Source organism: Mesocricetus auratus, unplaced genomic scaffold (assembly GCF_017639785.1).
Source record: "Mesocricetus auratus isolate SY011 unplaced genomic scaffold, BCM_Maur_2.0 Super-Scaffold_100013, whole genome shotgun sequence".
NCBI lineage: Eukaryota > Metazoa > Chordata > Mammalia > Rodentia > Cricetidae > Mesocricetus > Mesocricetus auratus.
Window position 1 is genome coordinate 47,213,283 of NW_024429196.1, and position 21,432 is coordinate 47,234,714.

The 21,432-nt window shown below is 45.1% G+C and overlaps 1 protein-coding gene across 2 annotated transcripts in view; it reads left to right on the plus strand.

The window, feature by feature from the left end:
• The window catches only part of Kiaa0319 (KIAA0319 ortholog), a 62,644-nt gene that overhangs the window by 30,208 nt on the left and 11,004 nt on the right, over nt 1–21,432 (plus strand). The window contains exons 7-17 of one of the 2 annotated variants that reach the window (XM_040755733.1): nt 79–166; nt 2,527–2,619; nt 4,231–4,363; nt 5,543–5,771; nt 8,076–8,199; nt 9,877–10,009; nt 11,417–11,565; nt 12,498–12,646; nt 14,211–14,349; nt 15,415–15,574; nt 21,040–21,182. In XM_040755733.1, coding sequence (XP_040611667.1) covers nt 79–166; nt 2,527–2,619; nt 4,231–4,363; nt 5,543–5,771; nt 8,076–8,199; nt 9,877–10,009; nt 11,417–11,565; nt 12,498–12,646; nt 14,211–14,349; nt 15,415–15,574; nt 21,040–21,182 — 1,540 coding nt within the window. Of the gene's footprint in view, nt 1–78; nt 167–2,526; nt 2,620–4,230; nt 4,364–5,542; nt 5,772–8,075; nt 8,200–9,876; nt 10,010–11,416; nt 11,566–12,494; nt 12,647–14,210; nt 14,350–15,414; nt 15,575–21,039; nt 21,183–21,432 lie in introns of both variants that reach the window. The other variant, XM_040755732.1, reaches the window with a different exon arrangement.

Below are 21,432 nucleotides of genomic sequence, written 5' to 3' on the forward strand. Positions count from 1 at the left end.
CTTTGGGATACTGTTCTTAAGGCAGATTCCAGTGTCTGTGGATGCTTACTTACCCTTATGTCTGTTTTTACATTGCAGTTGTCTGTAGGACTCTATTCCTTCAGGGTGACTGTTTCTAGTGAGAATGCATTTGGAGAAGGATATGTCAATGTCACTGTTATGCCAGGTGAGTCAGTTGGGACTCCATTGGGAGAATGACCTCTTTTTTCCCCCTTTTAAAAAGATTTATTTATTATGAGTACAACATCCTGCCTCTGTGTCTGTCTGCAAGCCAGAAGAGGACACCAGATCTCATTATAGGTGGCTGTGAGCCACCATGTGGTTACTGGGAATTGAACTCAGGACCTCTGGAAGAGCAGTCAGTGCTCTTAACCTCTGAGCCATCTCTCTAGCCCCGAGAATGGCCTCTTTGCTGTGCTAGTCTCAGGTTCTAGCACCTGTATGACATGGTTGTGCAAACTGATGACATGACTGCTCCATGGTATGGTTAAAGGGAAGGTTCTTATTGTAGATCTGGGTGGGGGAAAGGACAGTCAGAGAGAGAGGCACCTGGAAGAGTCCAGAGCAGAGAGAGAAAGAGTAGACTGAACATGGCCCACTGATGGGACGTGGCCAGAGTTGCCTGTGAGAGAGGGGAGAATAGCAATAGACAGAGAACAGAGAAAACAGTGAGAGAAGCAGGCGCAGCATACAGAAAACATAGCGAGAATACCAAGGTTATGAGGAGACAGAGTAGCTGGGGTGAGGGAATCCAGTGAGCTGAAGGGAGTTTAGAGCAGGGAAGGAGGTGAGAAAGACTAGATGCTACTATGGACTTTGTAAAAGGCTCTTGTGATACTGAGGGAGCCAGGAAGTCAGCATAGGCTTTGATATGCCGAAAGTTGCCACAGGGTAGCCATATGTCCCTCCTGTCAGAGGTAAGGGAAATGACTTCCTTTGATGGAGGGAACCAGCTTCACGAGTTCCTGAGGAATGCCGACTTTTATCTAACCACTAGAAATCCTCCTGTAGTCTAGTTGAGCTCTTCTCTGGATATTTGGACTGCCTTTTGGAGTTTGGACCTAACAATGTTTAATATATGTGCTTCTGTTTTTACCTTAGGCACTATCTTAGTTAGAGTTCTGTTGCCAAGAAGAGACTCCATGGCCAAGGCAACTCTTATAAAGGAAAGGATTTAATTGGGGGCTGGCTTACAGTTTCAGAGGGTTAGGTCATTATCATTATGACAGGGAGCATGGCGGCATGCAGGCAGGCATATGCTGGAGAAGTAGCTGAAGACTTTACATCCTAATCCACAGCCAGGCAAAAAGAGTGGGGGGAGAGGGAGAGGCAGAGGGGAGAGAGAGGAAATGGGAGAGGGAGAGAGGAAGGGGGAGGCAGATGGAGAGAGTCTGGCCTTGGTCTGGGCATTTGAACCATCAAAGCCCACTCCTGTGACACACCTCCTCCAACAAGGCCACACCTCCTCCAAAAGGCCACACCTCCCCCAGCAAGGCCACACCTCCTAACCCTTCTTAACAGTTCCACTCCCTGGTGACTAAATATATGAGGATTTGGGAACCACTCTCAGTCAAGCCATCTCGGGCACCATTGTAAAGAAAATATGCAAGGATTATGTTTAGTCTTTTTTGTTTTTGTTTTCTTTTGCTTTTTATGTAACTCTAGCATTTGCTTGACATGCTACTTAAGTGTATAAGGCAACTGCTTGCTGTTCTTGAATGATGACAAACTGACTTGATCCTCTCTGTTCAACATTTGACTCTACCCACCTTCTTTCTTCATGTTCTAACTTTCATGTGGGAGCATAGATATTTCAAATGCATTCATCTGTACCCCTAAAGGATCAGGACACACATGTGTCATGGGCTATCAAGTCCACCCTGGGCTATCATGTGGATTAGAGGAGGTGACCTTTGGTCCTGGCTGACATACCCTGCTCTACGTCTGGGCCTCCAGCTTCCACTTACCCATCAGCTCAGCTGAGCCACTGGCCTGCATCACCATGTTTGTAGCGACACCACCCCTTAGCCATCTCTCCTGGGGCCAGCAGCTCTACCTGTCCCACAGTCTACTTATTACTACAGCTGAAGTCTAGTGATGGCGGTGGACACCTTCAGTCAAAGATTTAAGATCCAACTCACGGCCTGGTGATGTAGCTCAGTCGGTAGAGTGCTTGCACAACACTGAGTACACACACCTGTGTTCGCCCTGTAATCCTAGCACTCGGGAGGAACAGACAGGAACACAAGTTCAAGGCCCTGCAATCTAGTCTTCCTTTCTGCAATCACTGTACACATTCCATGACCCCCCTCTTGAGTCTGGGATTATCTATAGATATGTTAATTGACAGACGAGCTCAAAATCCATGGGTAGGGTTTAAAAGTTTAATGTTCCACAGTTGAGACCCAGGGGGATGAAAACCTCTACAGGATGTACAGAATAAGCTTTTAGAAAGGATGCCTTTGTGTGTGTGTGACTGGTGTGTGCGAAGTTGGCTTAGTTGCTGTCTGTTTTTCTGTCCCACAGCTGCAAGAGTCAACCAGCCACCTGTGGCAGTTGTTTCTCCACAGATACAGGAACTCACCGTGCCTTTGACCTCAGCCCTCATCGATGGCAGCCGTGTGTATCCTCCATGTTTGTGTGGTTTCTGTTTGCTTGTACTGTCAGATTGAGTACTCGGTGTCGAGACCAAGAAAACTTGTTAAATCTCAATGAACCACTGTCTCTTTTAGCTTCTTGTTTTAGGCTCTTCAGCTTCCAGATGGGCTTAGTAGCATACATGTAATCCTAGCACTTGAATGGCAAGGACAGGAGGACAGGGAATTCAAGGTCATCATCTTCTGCTTAGGGTGTTCCAGGTTAGCCTGGGGTACATGAAACACTCTCTAAACAAGCAAACAAACAACAGACAAACAAAGACAGTGTTCTTTGGGGGTCTGATATGTACTTAAGGTTGACCTTCACCCTGTAATTCTTTCAACCCCTTTCCCGAATGCTGGGGTTATAGGATTGTGGGCCTCCATGCCTAGCACACAGAGAACACTTTAAGTGGAAATAATTATATAAGAAAAGGCCCAGATTTAAAAAAAAACCTTTTGATTCAGAATAGCTTAGTTATAAAAACCATACAGGATTATTAGTTGCTTACATAAACTTATTTCCTTAGATAAAGCTGATAAAAAGCCTGCTTCCTTCCTTCTAGAAGTCTATGGTTCTGTGGTTCTACATTATTCATATTGTTGCTCTCTTTTATTAATTTGTTTATTTTTGTGATATGGAGAGTGAACCCAGGACTTTGTGGATGCTAGGCAAACATTCTGTCACTGAGCTGTATCCTCCAGCCCCTCTTGTTTTGTTGTTGTTTGGTGTGTGTGTGTGTGTGTGTGTGTGTGTGTGTGTGTGTGTGTGTGTGTGTGTGTGTGTATGTGTGTGTGTGCATAAGACACGGTTTCACTATGTACTTATGTACCTCAGTCTGGCCTTGAACTCATGAAGATATTTTTTGACTAATCTCTTGAATGCCAAACCACTTTTCCCCCCTCTTCTCACTACTGGGGATCAAACCCAGGGCTTCACATGCATGATAGTTAAACTTTGTACCACTGAACTACAGTCCTAGCTAGCCTTCTGTTTGCTCAGAAAACAACTTTTGATAGTCAGTTCTGTCATTCCACCTGTGGGTCCCAGGGACTAAACTCAGGTTGTCAACCATAGTGGAAGGTGCCTTTAACTGCAGAGGCATCTTCTCAGTCCCACCCTGGTTTGCTCTTTTAAGTGGGCAAATTTTCATGCACGATCCAGTCTTTTTCTGGGCTTATATCTTCATCATTAATATGATAAAGGGGTTTTGTAAATTGTAGATAATCAACTCTTAACATGTTCAAGAACCTGTTAGTTCAGATATCTGTGTGAAGCTGTTGGTAGAATGTCACCAGTCGCCAAGGTAAGTAGGAGCTGAATGTCAAGGCACTGCATTCGTGCTTCAGTACCTGTCACTCTGCTTTTTAAATATTCATCCGGTTAGAACAGCCCTGCTCAAGCCTACCAAGTCTAGAAAAATAGTGCTGACACTTTAGGGACTGGGAGATGGCAACAATGCATAATGTATATCACTGAGATCTGTGCCCGCCTATATTTCTATTAACACATTTGAGTTTTCAAAAAGTTGTAACACTTTCATCTCACTATTCTTGTAACCCATTCTGGATGTCATTTTCTTCATCTTTGTAGAAAGTACAGATGACACTAAGGTAGTGAGCTACCACTGGGAAGAAGTCGACGGACCCGTCCTAGGAGAGGTGTTTCCGGCTGATGCCCCAATCTTACGCTTGTTAAACCTAGATCCTGGTAACTACACTTTTAGGCAAGTGGGTTACACCTGTATTGTGCTTTCTCGGGATTTTTCTTTTGACTGCTTTTTGAAACTGATACTTTTTATAAAAGTAAAAACAATATAGCACCAAGCAGAGAACCTAAATATAACAATATAACACCAAGCATGGACCTACGTCTATGACCTAAAAATGAGCACTTGAACAGTATGATATTTAAGTACTTTTTCTATTCACATGCTACTTTGATCCTAGGGTTTTATTTGTGGTCAAGGTTGAGCTGGAGTTTGGCCCTTGTCTGTGTGGAGTTTGTGGGACAGTATGAAAGAAAGGAAGCCCAGAATATGCAGATGACCCTGATACACACTTTACTCTGAGCTGTTGTTCTCTTCTTATTTAAGCAGCTTAGCTCCCAGACCTTCCACCCCACTCTCTACCTCCTCCAAGGGTGAAGTACTAGTGGAGATTGCGCTGTTCTTGAGACCATAGGAGGGATCATTCAGTATAGGAGGGCCTAGTAGTTTTCTCTTTTTCTTCCTTCCTTCCTTCCTTCCTTCCTTCCTTCCTTCCTTCCTTCCTTCCTTCCCTTTTTGGTGTGTGTATGTTGTGCATTTGTATATATTTGAAAATGCTTAACCTTAAAATGCTTGGCAAAGAGTGTCCTGAAAGCATGATTGTAGAAAATCCTCTAGAAACAAATTTAGAAATTGAGGGCTTTCTAGCTGAAATTCACAAGTGGTTCAGTCAGTAAATGCTCAAGATGGAAGGCAGGAGTGGCTCTTGGTAATACTCTTACATGAGTTATTGGAGAGGTGTGTCCTGATGCTCTTAGGATGAATTGCTGGAGATGAATGTCTAGTGATTCTCTTAAGATGAATTGTTAGAGATGGATATCTAGTGATGCTCTTAGGATGAGTTGATTTGTCTAGAGAAGCTTCTGAGTGGGCACATTTTCCACTCACCATCTCAAAGATTAGTAAATTCATAAAAGCTAAGCCTTAATGTGGGAACATATTATGACTCAAAATTAAATTAGTCCATGGCAACAGAAGTAAAGAAAAATATCCTCTGATTTGTATGCTTTTCTTAGACTCATCCTCAAGTTATTTTCACCTTTTTCTGAGAATGGTTAGTCTTATCACACTAAGGTGACCATTTGATTTCTGGCATGGCACAATCTTGGATGTAAGGACTTCCTTTTCTCTTTATAGGTTAACAATCACAGACTCAGATGGCGCTACTAACTCCACCACGGCAACCCTCATTATCCATGGTGCTGTGGACTACCCTCCTGTTGCCAATGCAGGACCAAATCAGACCATAACTTTGCCCCAAAACACCATCACTCTGAATGGAAACCAGAGCAGCGATGATCACCAGATTGTCCTCTATGAGTGGTCCCCAGGCCCTGGCGGTGAGAGCAAAGAGGTGGTCATGCAGGCAAGTCCTCTATCCTGCCTGCAGACTTTTATTCTACCTTCCTTCCTTCCTTCCTTCCTTCCTCCCTCCCTCCCTCTCTCTCTCTCTCTCTCTCTCTCTCTCTCTCTCTCTCTCTCTCTCGCCATCCATCCATCTGTCTAATCTATCTAACATCTATATATCATTTATTCATCTATTCTTGGTTTAGGGAGGTTGTTAAATCAGAAAATCTATTTTATAAATTTCTCAAACTAAGAAGTGGTTGAAAGAGCACCCAACCTTACAAGTGTTCCCCAAGTTTACATCCCTTGCTGTCACATTCCCTGGCAGGGACAGAACAGCAACCATGCAGTCAGCCCTGTTGTTTCAACTAGATCATGAGTTCAGTTGGGAAGAAAAAAAAAACCAGACTCTATGTTTGTTTTTAAATGCTTGATTTAGTCTTGGGAGAAAGATTAAAAGCAACTAACCTAACCACATTACCACAAAGCAGTTATTATTCTATAGGCCCCATTTACTGAAGCACCACAGCAGATACTGCTGTGTTTACTGTTCTAGAAGTGGTAGGACCTGGGAGAATGGAAACGATAAATGAATAAGGTGGACTAAAGTATCATTCAATAGCCAATGTTTTTCAGAGCATCAGGCAGTTTATACTCTGAGGGTTAACAGGAGTGACATGAGTAAAGTGTTCCATCACAGGGCAAGCTGAACATGGCAAACAAGCCGTTCATGGCAAAAGCATGTTTATCCATACGGGCACATAAACAAATACCAATGGCCAGCTGTAATGAATAGTCTCCAGCAAACTCACTCCTCTCTACTATACATGGGAGGGGCACAAAGGCACAATCCAAGAACGAGTCCATGTTTTTGAAGAAACTGAGGATACAAGACTCTTGTCTTGGTTTCTTGGAGTTTTCTCACAAGCACTCAGAAATCTTACCTGCATTCTTGGACCGTGTTCTAACACTGCTGTATTGGGTTCCAGAGGTTTCCTTCAATGCTATGAGGATTCACAACAGACTCAAAATTATATTTTCTTGGGTTCATACCTGCTTTTATTTTTCTCCTTCCCTCCTATTCTCCCTTTTTTTCTTCCCTCCCCCCCTCCTTTTTTTTTTGATTTTTGAGGCAGGGTTTCTCCTAGGCTTTTGGAGGCTGTCCTGGAACTAGCTCTTGTAGACCAGGCTGGCCTCAAACTCACAGAGATCCGCCTGCCTCTGCCTCCCGAGTGCTGGGATTAAAGGCGTGCTCCACCAACGCCCGGCTTCCCCCCCCCCCTTTTTTTTTTGGTTTTTACGAGACAGGGTTTCTCTGTTTTGGAGGCTGTCGGTCCAGCCTGGCCTCGAACTCACAGAGATCCGCCTGACTCTGCCTCCCGAGTGCTGGGATTAAAGGCGTGCTCCACCACCGCCCGGCCCCTCCCCTTTTTTTGAGACAAGGTCTCACTACATAGTTCAGGCTGGCCTGGAGCTTGCTATGTAGACTAGGCTGGCTCCAAACTCACAGATATCTACCTACCTCTGTCTCTGCAGTGCTGGAATTAAAGGCATGCACCCCACACTCTGCTCCTTCCTTCCTTCTTTTATTTTTTTCCATACACTGCCTAACACCTCATATATGTTAGATAAGCACTTTGTGCATTGAATAATATCCCTATTTCTTTTTTATATTTTTAAAGTGCTAGGGTCTTCCTAAACAGATTGGCCTTGAACTTGCTCTGTATTCCTGGCAGGCCTTGAATTTGCCATCTTCTTGCTTCAGCTTCCCAAGAGTCTTTGTTTGCTTTCTGTTGCTGTGATAAAGACCATGACTAAAGGTAACACAGGGGATGAAAAGTTGGTTGCAATCTGATATCAAGGGAAGTCCGGGCAGAAACTGAAGACAGGAACCTGGAGGTAGGAACTGAAGCAGAGGCCATGGAGAGATACTGCTAACTGGTTTGCTCTTTATGGCTTGCTCAGCCTGTTTCCTCATACAACCCAGGACCACCTCCTCGGGTTGGCACCACTCATAGTGGGCTGGGTTCTCCAAAATCTGTCATTTATCAAGACTAGCCTACAGGTCAATCTGATAGAGGCATTTCTCAACTGAAGCTCCCTCTTCCCAGACGACCTGGGCTTGTGTCAAGTTGAAAAAAAATGTCTAATTAGGACACCAAGTAGCTGGTGTGTTAGGCCTGCACTATTGCACCTAGCTTGTTTTCAAGCAGGATCACCGTTTTACATGAAACCAGTAGCATCTGTCATGGCACACTGTTTCCTTGAACTTCTCTAATGATAATCTCCCTTGTATCACCTTTTCACATTTGCTCTTTTGTAGGGAGCGCAGACCCCATACCTCCACTTGTCTGAGATGCAGGAAGGAGAGTACATGTTTCAGCTGATGGTGACGGATTCCTCAGGACAGCAATCCACTGCCTTGGTGGCTGTGATTGTCCGGGCTGGTAGGTGAGACGCAAATGAGATTGGACCCCGGGATGAAAGCAGGAATGATAACTAGGCTCTTGAGCTTCAGATGGGTCTAACTTGGTGGTAGTATCCTGAGATTCCTGGGCTGGCAGGAAATCAGCGACATGAGAGCTGATGTGGCATCGTTTAAAATCGATTTTCTTTTGAGGTTCTGAATCTTGTCACGTGCCTCTGAGCCATAGTACAAATGAGAGTCGCTATCAGCAGCACGTGTATCTCTGATTTGTCATATGGTAACTCCTGTGCCTGTCACACTCAGCTTGGGAAAGTTCTAGGGTGTCTTGGGGGACACAGGCTGACTGTGTGGCCTGACACCCAGATGCAGCAGATATTTGGGGTTGACCCAGTCTCCATTCACTTACAAGTCTTATAAAAACCCAGGGCTCTGCTACCTGTAGCTTTCCGGAGACTCACAGGTAGCCAGCCAGACCAGTGTACGATGGTCTTGGCTTCAAAACTTCTCTTCAGAAGGCACACTGTTTCCACACCCATCACCCAGTAGCCTGATGGTAGCATTGGGCTCAGCTGAAACACAACTGATTTATTTTTTCACTGATTCAGCTAAGATGTAAAAGGTGCTCTGAACCAGACCCTAGGGATATGGAATTAAAGAAGATAGGCCTGGCCTGTGTCCTTTCAGGGCTGTGGCAAGTGCATGTCAAGTAACAGGAAGTTACTCGGGTGCTTTTCTCAGGAAGGAAGGGTGACCACATAACACACACCCACAGAACACTTTGGTCCATAAATTGCTTTTACTGGAGTCCCAGTTGACACACCCATGGCAGGTGATCAGGAGAAGGAAGTGGAGGGCAAGAGAAAAGATGTTTAAAAAGAGGGGCCCAGATTCCCAGAAGCCTGGGATGAAAGGGGCCTGGGTGCATTGAAGAACTAAAAATAATGATGTGACTGGAGGAAAAAGAGATGGGGCGAGGTCTGCCGGGACCAGGACTGGAATGAGATGACCCACAGAGGGCCAGGGCTCTCATTAAGGGGGCTGTATATGTTTGCCCTTAGGAAGTTAGGAAGCCACTATGCATACTGAGGAGGACAGTGGGGGAAAGACACTACATCCTGATAGTAATGGCTGTGGCTATTTGACTCTTGGCTTGGACTATGTGGGCTTTTGTTTTTTTTTTTTAAGCAGAAATAGTAGCTATTCATAAGAATGATACCATGAGTGATATTTTACTTCTTTGTCTTTCCTACAACATTCAATTGAAATATTTTCCTTTTAAAATATGTATTTTTATGTGCATGCGTGTTTGGCTTTCATGAATGTCTATGAGGGCCAGAGGCATCAGAACTGTAGTCACAGACTGTTGTGAGCCACCATGTGGGTATGGGGAATTGAACCCAGGTCTCTCCAGCCCACAACTGAAGTATTGTCAACATTTGCTATTCATCAGGTGCTGTGCTAGCCAGTGGGGCTGCAGGCAGAAGGGAGCAAGCCTACACGCACAGTGATTTCGCTTCCCTCTTTTCTCTCCTCCCCGGCACTCTTTCTGTCTTCCCTCTTTCCCTTTTTACTTCCCCCACAATCCCTTTCCTCCTCTCACCTTCTCTCCTTTCTCCTTCATTCCTTCCCTTCCTCCCTCCTTCCTGCTTCCCTTCCACCTCCTCTTCTCTCCTCTCTTGAACGTCTACAATTCTAGAAGACAACCAGGCTCCGGTGGCTGTGGCAGGCCCTGATAAGGAGCTGTTCTTCCCTGAGCAGAGTGCTACACTGGACGGGAGCAGGAGCAGTGATGACCATGGCATTGTCTGCTACCACTGGGAGCATATCAGGTAGTGCATCCACCCAGCTCTGAGGCTGGCCACTGCTGAGAGACAGCATCCATTCCCTGGAGGACTGCATTAAACAGCAGCTCCAGCTTGTTTAGGAGTCAAAATTTAAGCAATGAGTTACTGTCTTTGATAAAAATCTTGTTGATAAAAATATGCATTGTAGGCATGGTGCTGCATGCTTGTAATCCTTGCACTTAGGAGGCTGGGGCAGGAAACTCTTGAGTTCAAGGCTAGCCTAAGTTACATAGTGAGACCCCCCATCTCAAACAAGCAAGCAAACAAGAAGAGGATAGTGTTTTGGGGGAGATGGACATTGGTTGGCAGTAAAGGGAAGTGGAGCCCAGAACAGGTGGACAGGGCTGGCTTGATGTGAGGTGAGTATCCTGGCGAAAGGGATGTAGGGAAAGCCATATGTGGTCTACACTCAGCCTGCTCCAGTGCCTATGTATAACAGATGTTCAGAGTTCAAGGTGAAATTCATATTATAACACTTCCTGTTTTGCCTACTGGGTCTCCATATGCTCCATGGCTTCTGAAGAGGGAACTGTATCATTCCCACTTTTTTTGTTTGTTTGTTTATTTTGAGACAGGGTTTTACTATGCAGTGCGGACTGGTCTGGAACTCTCTTTGTAGACCAGGCTGGCATTCAACTCACAGAGATCCACTTGCCTCTGACTGTCCTCCACATCCCAAGTGCTGGGACTGAAGGCATATGCCACCACGCTGGGCTGGATCATCCCTGTTTTAAAGTTGAAACTCAGACTTGAAGAAACCAGCAAGGCCGAATAGTTCAGGTTGCCTAGACTGGAAGAGGCTGCATGGAGACACAAAACTGCACCTGTCTGACAACCAAGTCTAGGGTCTTAATGACTAGACGTACTATCCTCTCTCCATGGCAGATCACCTGCCTCTTGCCTTCCTCTGCTACATACCCCTTGAAGCTGTATGAGGACATAACCACATTTCATTCAAAGAAGAAATGGGTGGTTGGGTATGGCAGGGCCTTCCTGTAATCTCAGTACTTAGGAGGCTGAACCATAAAGCTCATCATGAGTTCAAGACTAACCTGGGCTACATAGTGAGACCAGATCTAAAAAAAAAAAAAGAAAAGAAAAAAGAAAAAAAGTGAGCAGTTTCTAAGGTTTCATTTTCTAAAGAGAGATCATTTCTGTGGCATCACAATTAAAAATGAACAAAGAATGAACATCCTTTCCCCAGAACCCAGTAAATTTTGTTTGAAACAGGCTTTAGCTTTGACCCTCATTCCAAGCTAGAGAACAGGTGAATAAAGAGTTATCTTGGAACTCTTTAGAAGACCAGATGGTCACTACAGTCAGAAGCAGAAGCATTTGCTAGGGCACAGATCTCATGACCCACCTTTTGTCTACCACATCCCCATTTTACAGAGGCCCCAGTGCAGTGGAGATGGAGAATGTGGACAAAGCCGTAGCCACCGTCACCGGGCTTCAGGTGGGTACCTACCACTTCCGTTTAACGGTGAGAGACCAGCAGGGACTGAGCAGCACATCCACCCTCACTGTGGCTGTGAAGAAGGGTGAGTGGACCTGATGACAGGACCTGGGCCTGCCCTGCCTCCCACGTCCCCAGACCAGTTCACCATTACCCAGCAATGCTGACGTGTTACTCATGAGTTCACAGCAACCTTCTCCCTGACAACTGACTTCCTTTAAGTCCTGTCTGGCTTCAGGGAGTGCCTAGAGCAGGAAGACATGCGCCTACATTCTCTGCAGGGAATAGTGTCCTTTTGTTTGCGAAGCAGTTCACTCTCCTGTGGCCCTGGCTATGAGAGATCAGTTCTGGCAGTGTTTTATTTTCTACTGTGTTGGAAATCCAAGAGCAGAAATATGTTCAAGTTACCTACTTTGTTTTTTAAAGTAGAAGTTTAGAAACCTTTTATTATGTTTTTATTTAGTGTGTGTGTGTGTATGTGTGTGTGTGTTGTGTAGGTTGGAGGACAACTTTCAAGAAATCAGTTCTCTCTGATTACCATATGGGGCCATCAGTCTTGGTGACAAGCAACATCACCCATTAAGTAATCTAATCGGCCCATATGCCTCTTTCCCCATGTTTTTAAGGACACATTTTTGAACCCCTGATCCTCTAGCTTGATGGGAGTGCAAGCATGCAGCACTATGCCTGGTTTTCTTGGATGACAGGGACTGGACTGAGGGCTTCCGGCTTGCTAGGCAAGCCCTTTACTACTGTGTATCTCTAGCTTTCTATATTAGTTTTTATTGTAAAAATTTCAGTAAAATTACTTGCTTTTGTCTGTCTTCCCATTGAAGTGAGAGCCGCTTGAAGTCTGTATCTTATCTTACAGGTATTTGGGGCAGAAAATAATGCCTTGGGGTACCTAAAGCAGCCCTGGCTACAAGATGGAGCAGTTGTGGGTGTCTTATGCCATGCCATCGATGGTGTTTTAAGTCGGTTTCTCTCCTTTTATTTTTGCTGTGTCTGACTTAGAAGATAATAGTCCTCCCAGAGCCCAGGCTGGTGGCAGACATGTTCTTACACTTCCCAATAATTCCATTACCTTGGATGGTTCACAGTCTACTGATGACCGAGGCATTGTGTCCTATCTGTGGATCCGGGATGGCCAGAGTCCAGCTGCTGGCGTGAGTACTTGAAGGGTGCTGTCCCTCAGCATGTACACTGCATGTGGATTAGTCAGTGTGGTGGTCAGATGTGACGAAAGACCACAGGCAGGGTGACTTAAACTGAAAACCAGGACCAAGGTGCCAATCTGTTTACTTTTGGTGAGGGATTGCTTTCTGGCTCTGGGGTGGCCACCTACTTACTGTATCTTCATGTGACAGTGTGAGAAAGAAGGAAAGAGATAGGGGAACTTCCCTCGTGTTTCTTTTGTAAGGACACCAATCCTGTAGGGCAGGCTCCACCCCTTCAACCTTATTCAACTTTAATAACGTCCTTCTAAGTTCTAACTTGAGGTCACATTGCAGATTAGGGCTTGAACATGAGTTCTCTCTTACTATGACATCTCTCCAATAAGATTCGTGGGCCTCTGGATTTGAATATCCTGAGGGCTGCAGACACCAGGCTGCTATAAGGTTTAAACAAAGCTGCAATTCTCTTCCTGATCTGATTTTGGGGAGGATAGCAAACCACACAGGTGTGTCCCACTCGTAGCCCTCAGGCCTCTTGTGTCATAAAACAGCTGTGAATGCAGCCCAACACATTTGTAGATGACAACATTATGTCACAATGTCAAGACGTTGGCACCATGAGGGACCTGGAAGTCAAGCTTCCCAGTGGGGCCCTTCTACTCTTCAACTTCTTCTTTTAGCTTTCTTCCTCCAGGTACCAAGCAAGTCAGATACACGGGGACTCCCGGTTCCATTTCACAGGGGCAGAGAGTAAAATACAGAGCTGGAAAATGAGTTGGCGAAGGCCAAAAAGCTCAGTCTTAAACCAAACAAACCCAGACGTTTAGTTTTTGGAAGCTGTTGGATCACTCTGCCTCTTAGATTGTGAATTTCCAACCATCTTCCTTTTTTCCATTGCTAAGTACTTGAGATCTACAGAAGCACTCTTGGAGATATAACAAGGTGTGGTCACAGGGAAGGGACTGAAAATGCTTTGTACATTCTAAAGTACTTCTAGAATGAATTCTATAGAGATAGATGGCAGATTAGCTTCTAAGTGTAATTGCAGTGTGTCTCAGTTCAGATTCCTAACTTTTCATTGCCATTTGTTCTGGTCAGCAAGTATAGACATTTAAAGAGTCAAAAGACTTCTCTCTCACTCTTTGGATCTATGGACCTGTAAAATGGGTGATCTGTCTACCAAGGCTCTAGGGTCACTTGAGAAGGTGAATATGATATGCTCTGAGGGGACATGAGGGGAGAGCATTCTAAAACTATAATAGATAATAAGACCATAAAACTCCATGCTTTGTCCTGGGACTTTCGACCTAAGTTCTCACCCTCTGTTAATGAATCATTTGATAATTCCTGGGAAGTCGTTTACCACATCTTGTTTGGTCCTTGTACCCACTGGTGTTCTACATAAGGAGGAGCTGAAGATTCAAAAACCTCCCCGCTCCCAGCCATATAAGTCATGCACACCTGAAAACAAGGAACACAGAGCTTTGAGCTCTGAAGAGGCTCAGAGCCTGGGTACAAGACTGACAGCTGCCCCGTGGATCCCTTCACTTCTCAGGATGTCATCGGAGGCTCTGACAGCGGGATGGCTCTGCAGCTCACGAATCTGGTGGAAGGAGTCTACACTTTTCACTTGCTAGTCACTGACGGTCAGGGGGCCTCGGACTCAGACACAGCCACTGTGGAGGTGCTGCCAGGTGTGTACTGAGCCGATGTCACCGGGGTGGGATGCCCTCTGATCTGGCTTCTGGTCTTGGCCAGTCCTATCTTATGGGTTTCCTTTGTCTTTTTAATTAAAAAAAATGTGTATGCCTGTGTGAGGTTTTGTGCACATGAATGTGGTGTCCCTGGAGGTCAGAAGAGGGATCGAGAGCTGCTAGACCTGGTATTCCAGGCAGTTGTGAACCACTGGGTGTGGGGTGCTGGGAATTGAACTCAGGTCCTCTGGAAGAACAGTCTGGGCTCTTACTCACAGAGCCACCTCTCCAGCCCACTTTAGGGTTGTTCTATGCTTTCCTTTATACCACAAGCAGATCCCAGTTTGTGCATCATCAATGAGAATTATGTCTGGCAGGAAGATTTTGCTTTCCTGATTTAACATGAAGTGAACATGGTCAGGCAGAAGGAGGGCAGCCTCAGTGAGGTGGGCAGAGTGACAGAGTATAAGGTGGACTAGGTGGCGCCCACGAGCAGGAAGACAATGTTCTCAGGTGCTGGGGAAGTATGTGAGGTACCAAAGCTTCAATGTAGCCCAGAGGTTGATTGTCTTTTGAGAGAAAAACTACTAGATAACAAAGTGGAATAAAATTGGGAAAATTACTGCAGAGTGGCCTCTACTGTGTTCCTCTGCCTTCCTTTTCTCTCTGTCTGTCTCTAAGGTAGGGTTTCATGTGGCCCAGGTTGACCTCGAACTCACTGTGCAGTAAGGATGACTTTGAACTTCTGATCCTCTTGCCCCCACCGGCCCAAGAGCTGGTATTGTAGGTGTGTGCTACCACACCCATCTCTCTGCTGTTTTAGAATGATCTGAGTCCTAAAGCTAAATATAATAGACAGATGCATTCTTTTAAACTTTTATTTGCTTATTTTGACCTTACTTTTGCTGTGCTGGACATGGAACTCACAATCTGTGGGTACTGGGCCAGCACCCCTCTCCTGAGCCACATGCACAGTCTGGCTTTTAACCCTTCTGCAGCCCCTGCTCCTTATGTTACCAAACCTGTGGTCTCATGGTGACAATCTGGTATCTTTTCTCTCCTCAGACCCCAAGAAGGATGGCCTGGTGGAGCTGATCCTGCAGGTTGGTGTTGAGCAGCTGACAGAACAGCAGAAGGAAACACTGGTGAGGCAGCTGGCTATGCTCCTGAATGTGCTAGACTCTGACGTGAAGATCCTCAAGATCCAGGCACACACGGATGTCAGGTATGCTGCTGCATGCCCAGCACATGGCACTCAGATGCCAGATGTGACGACTACCGTCTCAAGCAAGAAGCTGGATACATGTAGTTGGTATAACAGAAGTTACATTTTATTATGCCAAGAGCCATCACACAAGGATCACACTCTAAATTCCTAACTGCATTTCTAAGCCTGTCTCCTCCAGGCTGGCCACCTGTGCGACGTATCTTAGTTGGGGGTCAGGTCCAGTCTCTAACAGAGGTCTCTGATTTGAGGGTCAGGATCCTGGTGGAGACTCAGAGCAGATCAGGGTGGCTTCTCTCCAGATGTGCAGAACAGAGCATTGCTCTTGGTCTCTGCTTCTACGCTATCCAGTGGGCATCATGGTTCTAAGACTGTGTCTGGTTATCTGGAGTGAGTGATGTCACCATGTTCATTACACCTACCCAGCACAGGGCCTCACTCAGGTGGTGTCTGATATGAGTATTTATCCAGCACTCAGGTATCAGATTTGCTGCAGGCCCCTCTGCTCTCTTCCAGGTCTTCTTTCTCCTTGCTTGCTTTTTTATTCATTTTTTATCATGTTCATATTCCTTTATTGCTATTCTTAAAGAGAAGAGTAAGAACACGTCATTTTAGGCCCCTCCCTCAAGTCCTGGTAAAGGTTTGTGAATTGAGAATGTCTGAATGAAAGAGTTCAGGGAATGTCAAAGGAGATGATGGCTTTGCTCTGCCTGCAGACAGCCTGGGCTGGTGAGGAAGTGGTCTTGTGCAGAGTCTTCTCTGTGTGGAGCGATTGCTCAGAACCATTTACTGCCTTTAAAGACTTTACTCAGCCTTCCATTCTCACCAGACTTTTGCATTTAATTGAGTTTTCTTTTTAAAGTCTACCAAACCAGCACCAGTGTAGTGCAGGAGAGCAGGAAGAATGGGGTAATTAAACCCCAGAATTTCCAGGAAGCACATTTTGTAGCTATTTTTGGCTCCTCTCTCTGGGTTGGTTTTCTAGGGAACTGAAATTTATTTAGAAAAGTGACTAATCAAAACATATTCTAATTAACTAATTTTGGTGCTGCAGATGGGGCACAGGACCTTGTGCATAAGTGTCTCACCATTGAGATTGCTCAGCAATTAAGAATATATACTACCCTTCCAGAGGACCAGTGTTTCCCAGTACCCATAGTGGAAGCTCACAGACTCTTATAACTCCAGGCCTAGGGGAGCCAAAGGACTCTTCTGGTCTCCATGGGAACTTACATTTACACACACACACACACACACACACACACACACACACACACACACACACAGGGGGAGATCACACATATCCACATAATCAAAAATAAAAACAAAATTTTAAAAATAAAAGAATGACCCATATAGTCATGTCAGTAAGTATGGAGAAAGATTTTGACAACGTCCAGAATCTTTTCATGATGAAAATATTTTTTGGTTTAGAAAGATAAGGGAGACTCATCCCTCTCTGGTGCACTGAGCACAGGTGTTAAACACTGTTATAATCATGATTAGTGTTAATGATAAATTCTGAAATCCTTGCTATAAGCACTCCTCCTGGTGCTGAACTTTCTGTAAATAAAAATGTCAGTGGTGGGGCCATTTGACTCCCTATTTGGAAGCTTTGGACTTTCCCTTGTTGCCTTGGGCTAAAGGACTGCCAGTTAAACAGTTGTCTGGACTGTATTTACATGACACACTAGCCATCTTAAACACTCCACAGAAGCCTTGAGACAACTATGCAAAGGTAACATTGAATTTCTCTGGCTCCTGCAGGCATAGGCCTAGTCAGGGCTGTTGAAAATAGTTTGTACCAGATATTGGGCTGTTATGTGCTGTGATTGTTAATGTCTCTTGTCAACTTGATCTCAGAAAATCAGCTAGATGACGACCCTCTGGATATGCCTGTTGAAGGATTGTTTTGGTTAGTTTTATTGAGATAGGAAGAGCCATGCAGCATGGGTGGCACCATTCCCCGGGCAGAGGATCCTGGCCTGTATGAAAAGGAGAACATGAACATAATTGTTCATCATTTCCTGCTTTCTGACTATGGGTGTAGCATGACCAGCTGCCTCAAGCTCTTGCTACCAGGTTCCTCAAACCATGAACTCAAACAAACCCATTCTCCCTTAAGATTCTCTTGCCATGACAATAGCAAAAGGAACCTAGACAGAAAGTTGGTACCAGGAGTAGGGTCAATTCTGTGATAAACCTGACGTGGTTCATAGGCTTTTGGAACGTGTTTGTGGAAAGAATATGTAGGAATTTGGAACAATTTGGAAGTTTGGGGTAGACGAGCTCTAGAATGCTGTAAGCAAAGCTCAGGAGACATGAATGTTGATGGAAGCATAGACAGAGGACAGATGGATGCCTGGCTCATGAGGATTCTATCAAGACCTGGGATAGGGCCCATTCAAGTGATATTTTTCCCATATCCTAAAAACTCGAGTGAAATTGAATTTAAAGCTAGCAGACTAATTTGTTAGGCAGAGGAGGGAATTTAAGGACAAGAAAATATTTAAGCTGGTGCTGAGAAGACCTCTGGCCTTGAAAGACCCCGGGGGGGGGGACTTTCACGGGAGGGAGACCCGAACCCAAGGAACAACGAGACCACGAGCTTGGATGCAACAGCAAGAGGCTTTATTGATAATACACGGGTACCCGGGGCATCTCAGTCTCGGGAACTGAGAGCCCCGAGCTGGGGACTCAGGGGTTCTTTTATAGCAAAAAGCGCAGTACAGAAGCGAGAAGCCTAGTTACAGGACCCTGATTGGGCAATTTAAATGAGGCTGGGGCTCAGAACGAGGGCAATTGAGGTTTTGCTTGGAACTCAAGTCTCGGCCTTGGCCCTATCTGAGGAACAATAGGTCTCTGTGCTTGCCCAATCTTGCTGGGCTGGCCATCTGGTCGCAGCAGATACCCAGCAGCCTGTATCCTTGGGCAGAGCTCCCTTCTGATAGCAATGACTATTCAGCTGTGGGGGAAACAGAATTTTCCATAAGCCTCAGCTGCCTGTGTATACTGGGCTGGGGTCTTTCAGCCTCAACATGCATGTGCACACCTGTGTACACATACATGCAACACACACCTGCACACGCTTACACACATGAATGAGAGGTGTACAGGGAAGCACATGAAAATAACTCCAGGTCATAAAGAGACACAGGTGGTGATACATCTACAAGCCCAATGCCAACGAATGCCAAGTAAGCTGAGAGAAAGGTCTGAAACATATCTGTCCATGGAGCACCAACACTTTGATTTGAGGCTTTGGCTGTCCAGAACCTAGAGTCAAGAGATTGCTGTTGTTCTCAGTGACTAAGTTGTGGAACTTGTTTGCAGCAGCCCTGGGAAGCCCACACATATCTGAGTAGGCATTTCTCTAGAGAAGATGTAGGTGTGCCAGTCAGCACATGAAAAAATGCTCACCATCCATAGTGTTTCAGGAAATGCCAAGTAAAACCACTCCCAGGGCCAAAAGATGGCTTAGCAAAGTGGGACTTCCTGTCACCAAGCCAGAAGACCTGAGTGCAATCATCAGAGCTCATATGGTGGATGGAGAGAACCAATTCTCATCAGTTGTCTTCTGATCTCCTTATGTACATCAGAACACATATACATGTATGCATACGTGTGCATACACAGACAGACAGACAGACAGACAGACACACACACACACACACACACACACGTTTTAAAACCTGTTCATTGCCTATAAGATGGCTACAATCTCAATACAGAGAAACCCTGTCTCGTAAAAACAAACAAACAAACAAAAAAGATGGCTATAATCTAAAGGTCAGACCATGATAACTTTTTGGAGCACTGTGTGTTGCTGGTACAGATGTAAAATGGAATAACCACTGTGAAAAAATTTAGCTATAGTTAGTTACCTAGGTAATTATTGAGGGGGATGAAAGAGTTATATCCACGTAAAAAAGTATCTCTGGAGAGTCACGGCATAGATTTATGATAGTCAGAGTATAAACAACCTAAATATCCATCAATGGATAGGAGTGATATATGGGGACTGAGGACATAGCTAAGGTGCTAAGTTTTTTTGTCATGCCAGCATGAAGACCTGAGTTTGATCCCCAGAACTCAAGTAAAAATCTGGACAAGGGGCCTGCAAAATGGCTCAGCTACTGGCCTGATGACTTGAGTTTAATCCCTGGGACCCACACAATGGGAGGAGAAAACAGTTCTCTGACCTCCATACATGAACTGTGGCATGTGTGCACTACTCCCCAATGCAAATAAATATAAGAGGAAAAAACTTGGCACGGTAGTGACTGTAAGAGTAGCTTTCCTGTGGTTGTGATGAAATACCATGAGCAAAAATGCAATTTCTGGAAGAAAGGGTCTATTTTGGGCTTACAGTTCTAGAGGGAAAACAGTCTATCATGTCAGAGGCATGGCAGCAAGCTTCAGGCATCATGGAAGGAGCAGGAAGCTGAGAAGTTACATCTTTAGCCACAAACATAAAGCAGGAGTTACCAGAGTGGAATAGGCTATGGACTCTCACAGCCTGCTCTCAGTGATACACTTCCTCCAGCACGATTGAACCACCCACAATCCCCAAACAGCACTACCTACAGGGACCTCTGTGTTCAAATATGTGAGCCTATGGGGGACATTCTCAGTCAGCCTATTATGGTGTTGCATAGTAATTCCAGCATTGGGAATCAGGGGACAGGGATCCTTGGGGCTCACTGGTCATCCAGTCTAGCCTGATCAACAAGCCCCAGGGCTCCAGTGAAAGACCCTGTTTCAAGGTCTGTTGAGATGGCTTGGGAGTTGAAAGCACTGACTGCTTATGAGGACCTGGGCTTGTTTCCCAGAACACACATGACAGCTTACAACTCTCTGTAACTCCAGTCCTTGGGATTCTGGTGCCCTCTTCTGGCTTCTGTAGGTACCAGGCACACAAGTAGTATATAGATACACATGTTGTCACACACATGAAGTAAATGTATAAATAAGTAAGCAAAATTTTTTAAAGAAAGACTCTGTTATCCAGATGGTGGTGGCTCATGCAGAGGTAGGCAGATCTCTGTAAGTTCGAGGCCAGCCTAGTTTACAGAGTAAGTTCAGGATAGCCAGGGCTATCCTATCTCAAAGAAGAAAAAAAAAAGACCCTGTTTCATAAATCAACCTGGATGGCTTCTGAAGAATGATATCCAAAGTTTACCTTTGACCTCCACATGTGTACCCAAATACAAAGAATTATACAAATTATTTACACACACACACACACACACATATACATACAGTGGAATATCAACTGGCAATAAAAATGAATCATATGATGCCCGCAACAACATGGATGAACATTAGAAACATGCTAAGTGAAAGAACAAGCTACAGAGTTATAGTGGTCTCCCTTGCCAACTGCAGGTCAGATGGCTGAGGTGGTACATCGTGCCAGCCAGCTATCATCTAATCCTGTGACTGTGTCTCATTGTCTCTTCCAGCACCATGATTATATTTTATGTACAGAGCGGGCTGCCCTTCAAGGTTCTCAGAGCTGCTGATGTGGCCCGGAATCTGCACAGGCGGCTTTCAAAGGAGAAGGCAGCCTTCCTACTTTTCAAGGTCTTGAGGATAGACACTGCAGGTATGTCTCCCATGGAAATAGTCTAATAAAAACATCAGACTTTCCCAGTACTCGGGAGGCAGAGGCAGGAGGATCTCTGTGAGCTCGAGGCCAGCCTGGTCTACAGAGCGAGTTCCAGGACAGCCTCCAAAACAATACAGAGAAACCCTGTCTCAAAAAAAAAAAAAAAAAAGAAAAAGAAAAAGAAAAAGAAAAAGAAAAAGAAAAAAATCAGACTTGCAAATTCTGGGAGTTTTATAGACACAACAGG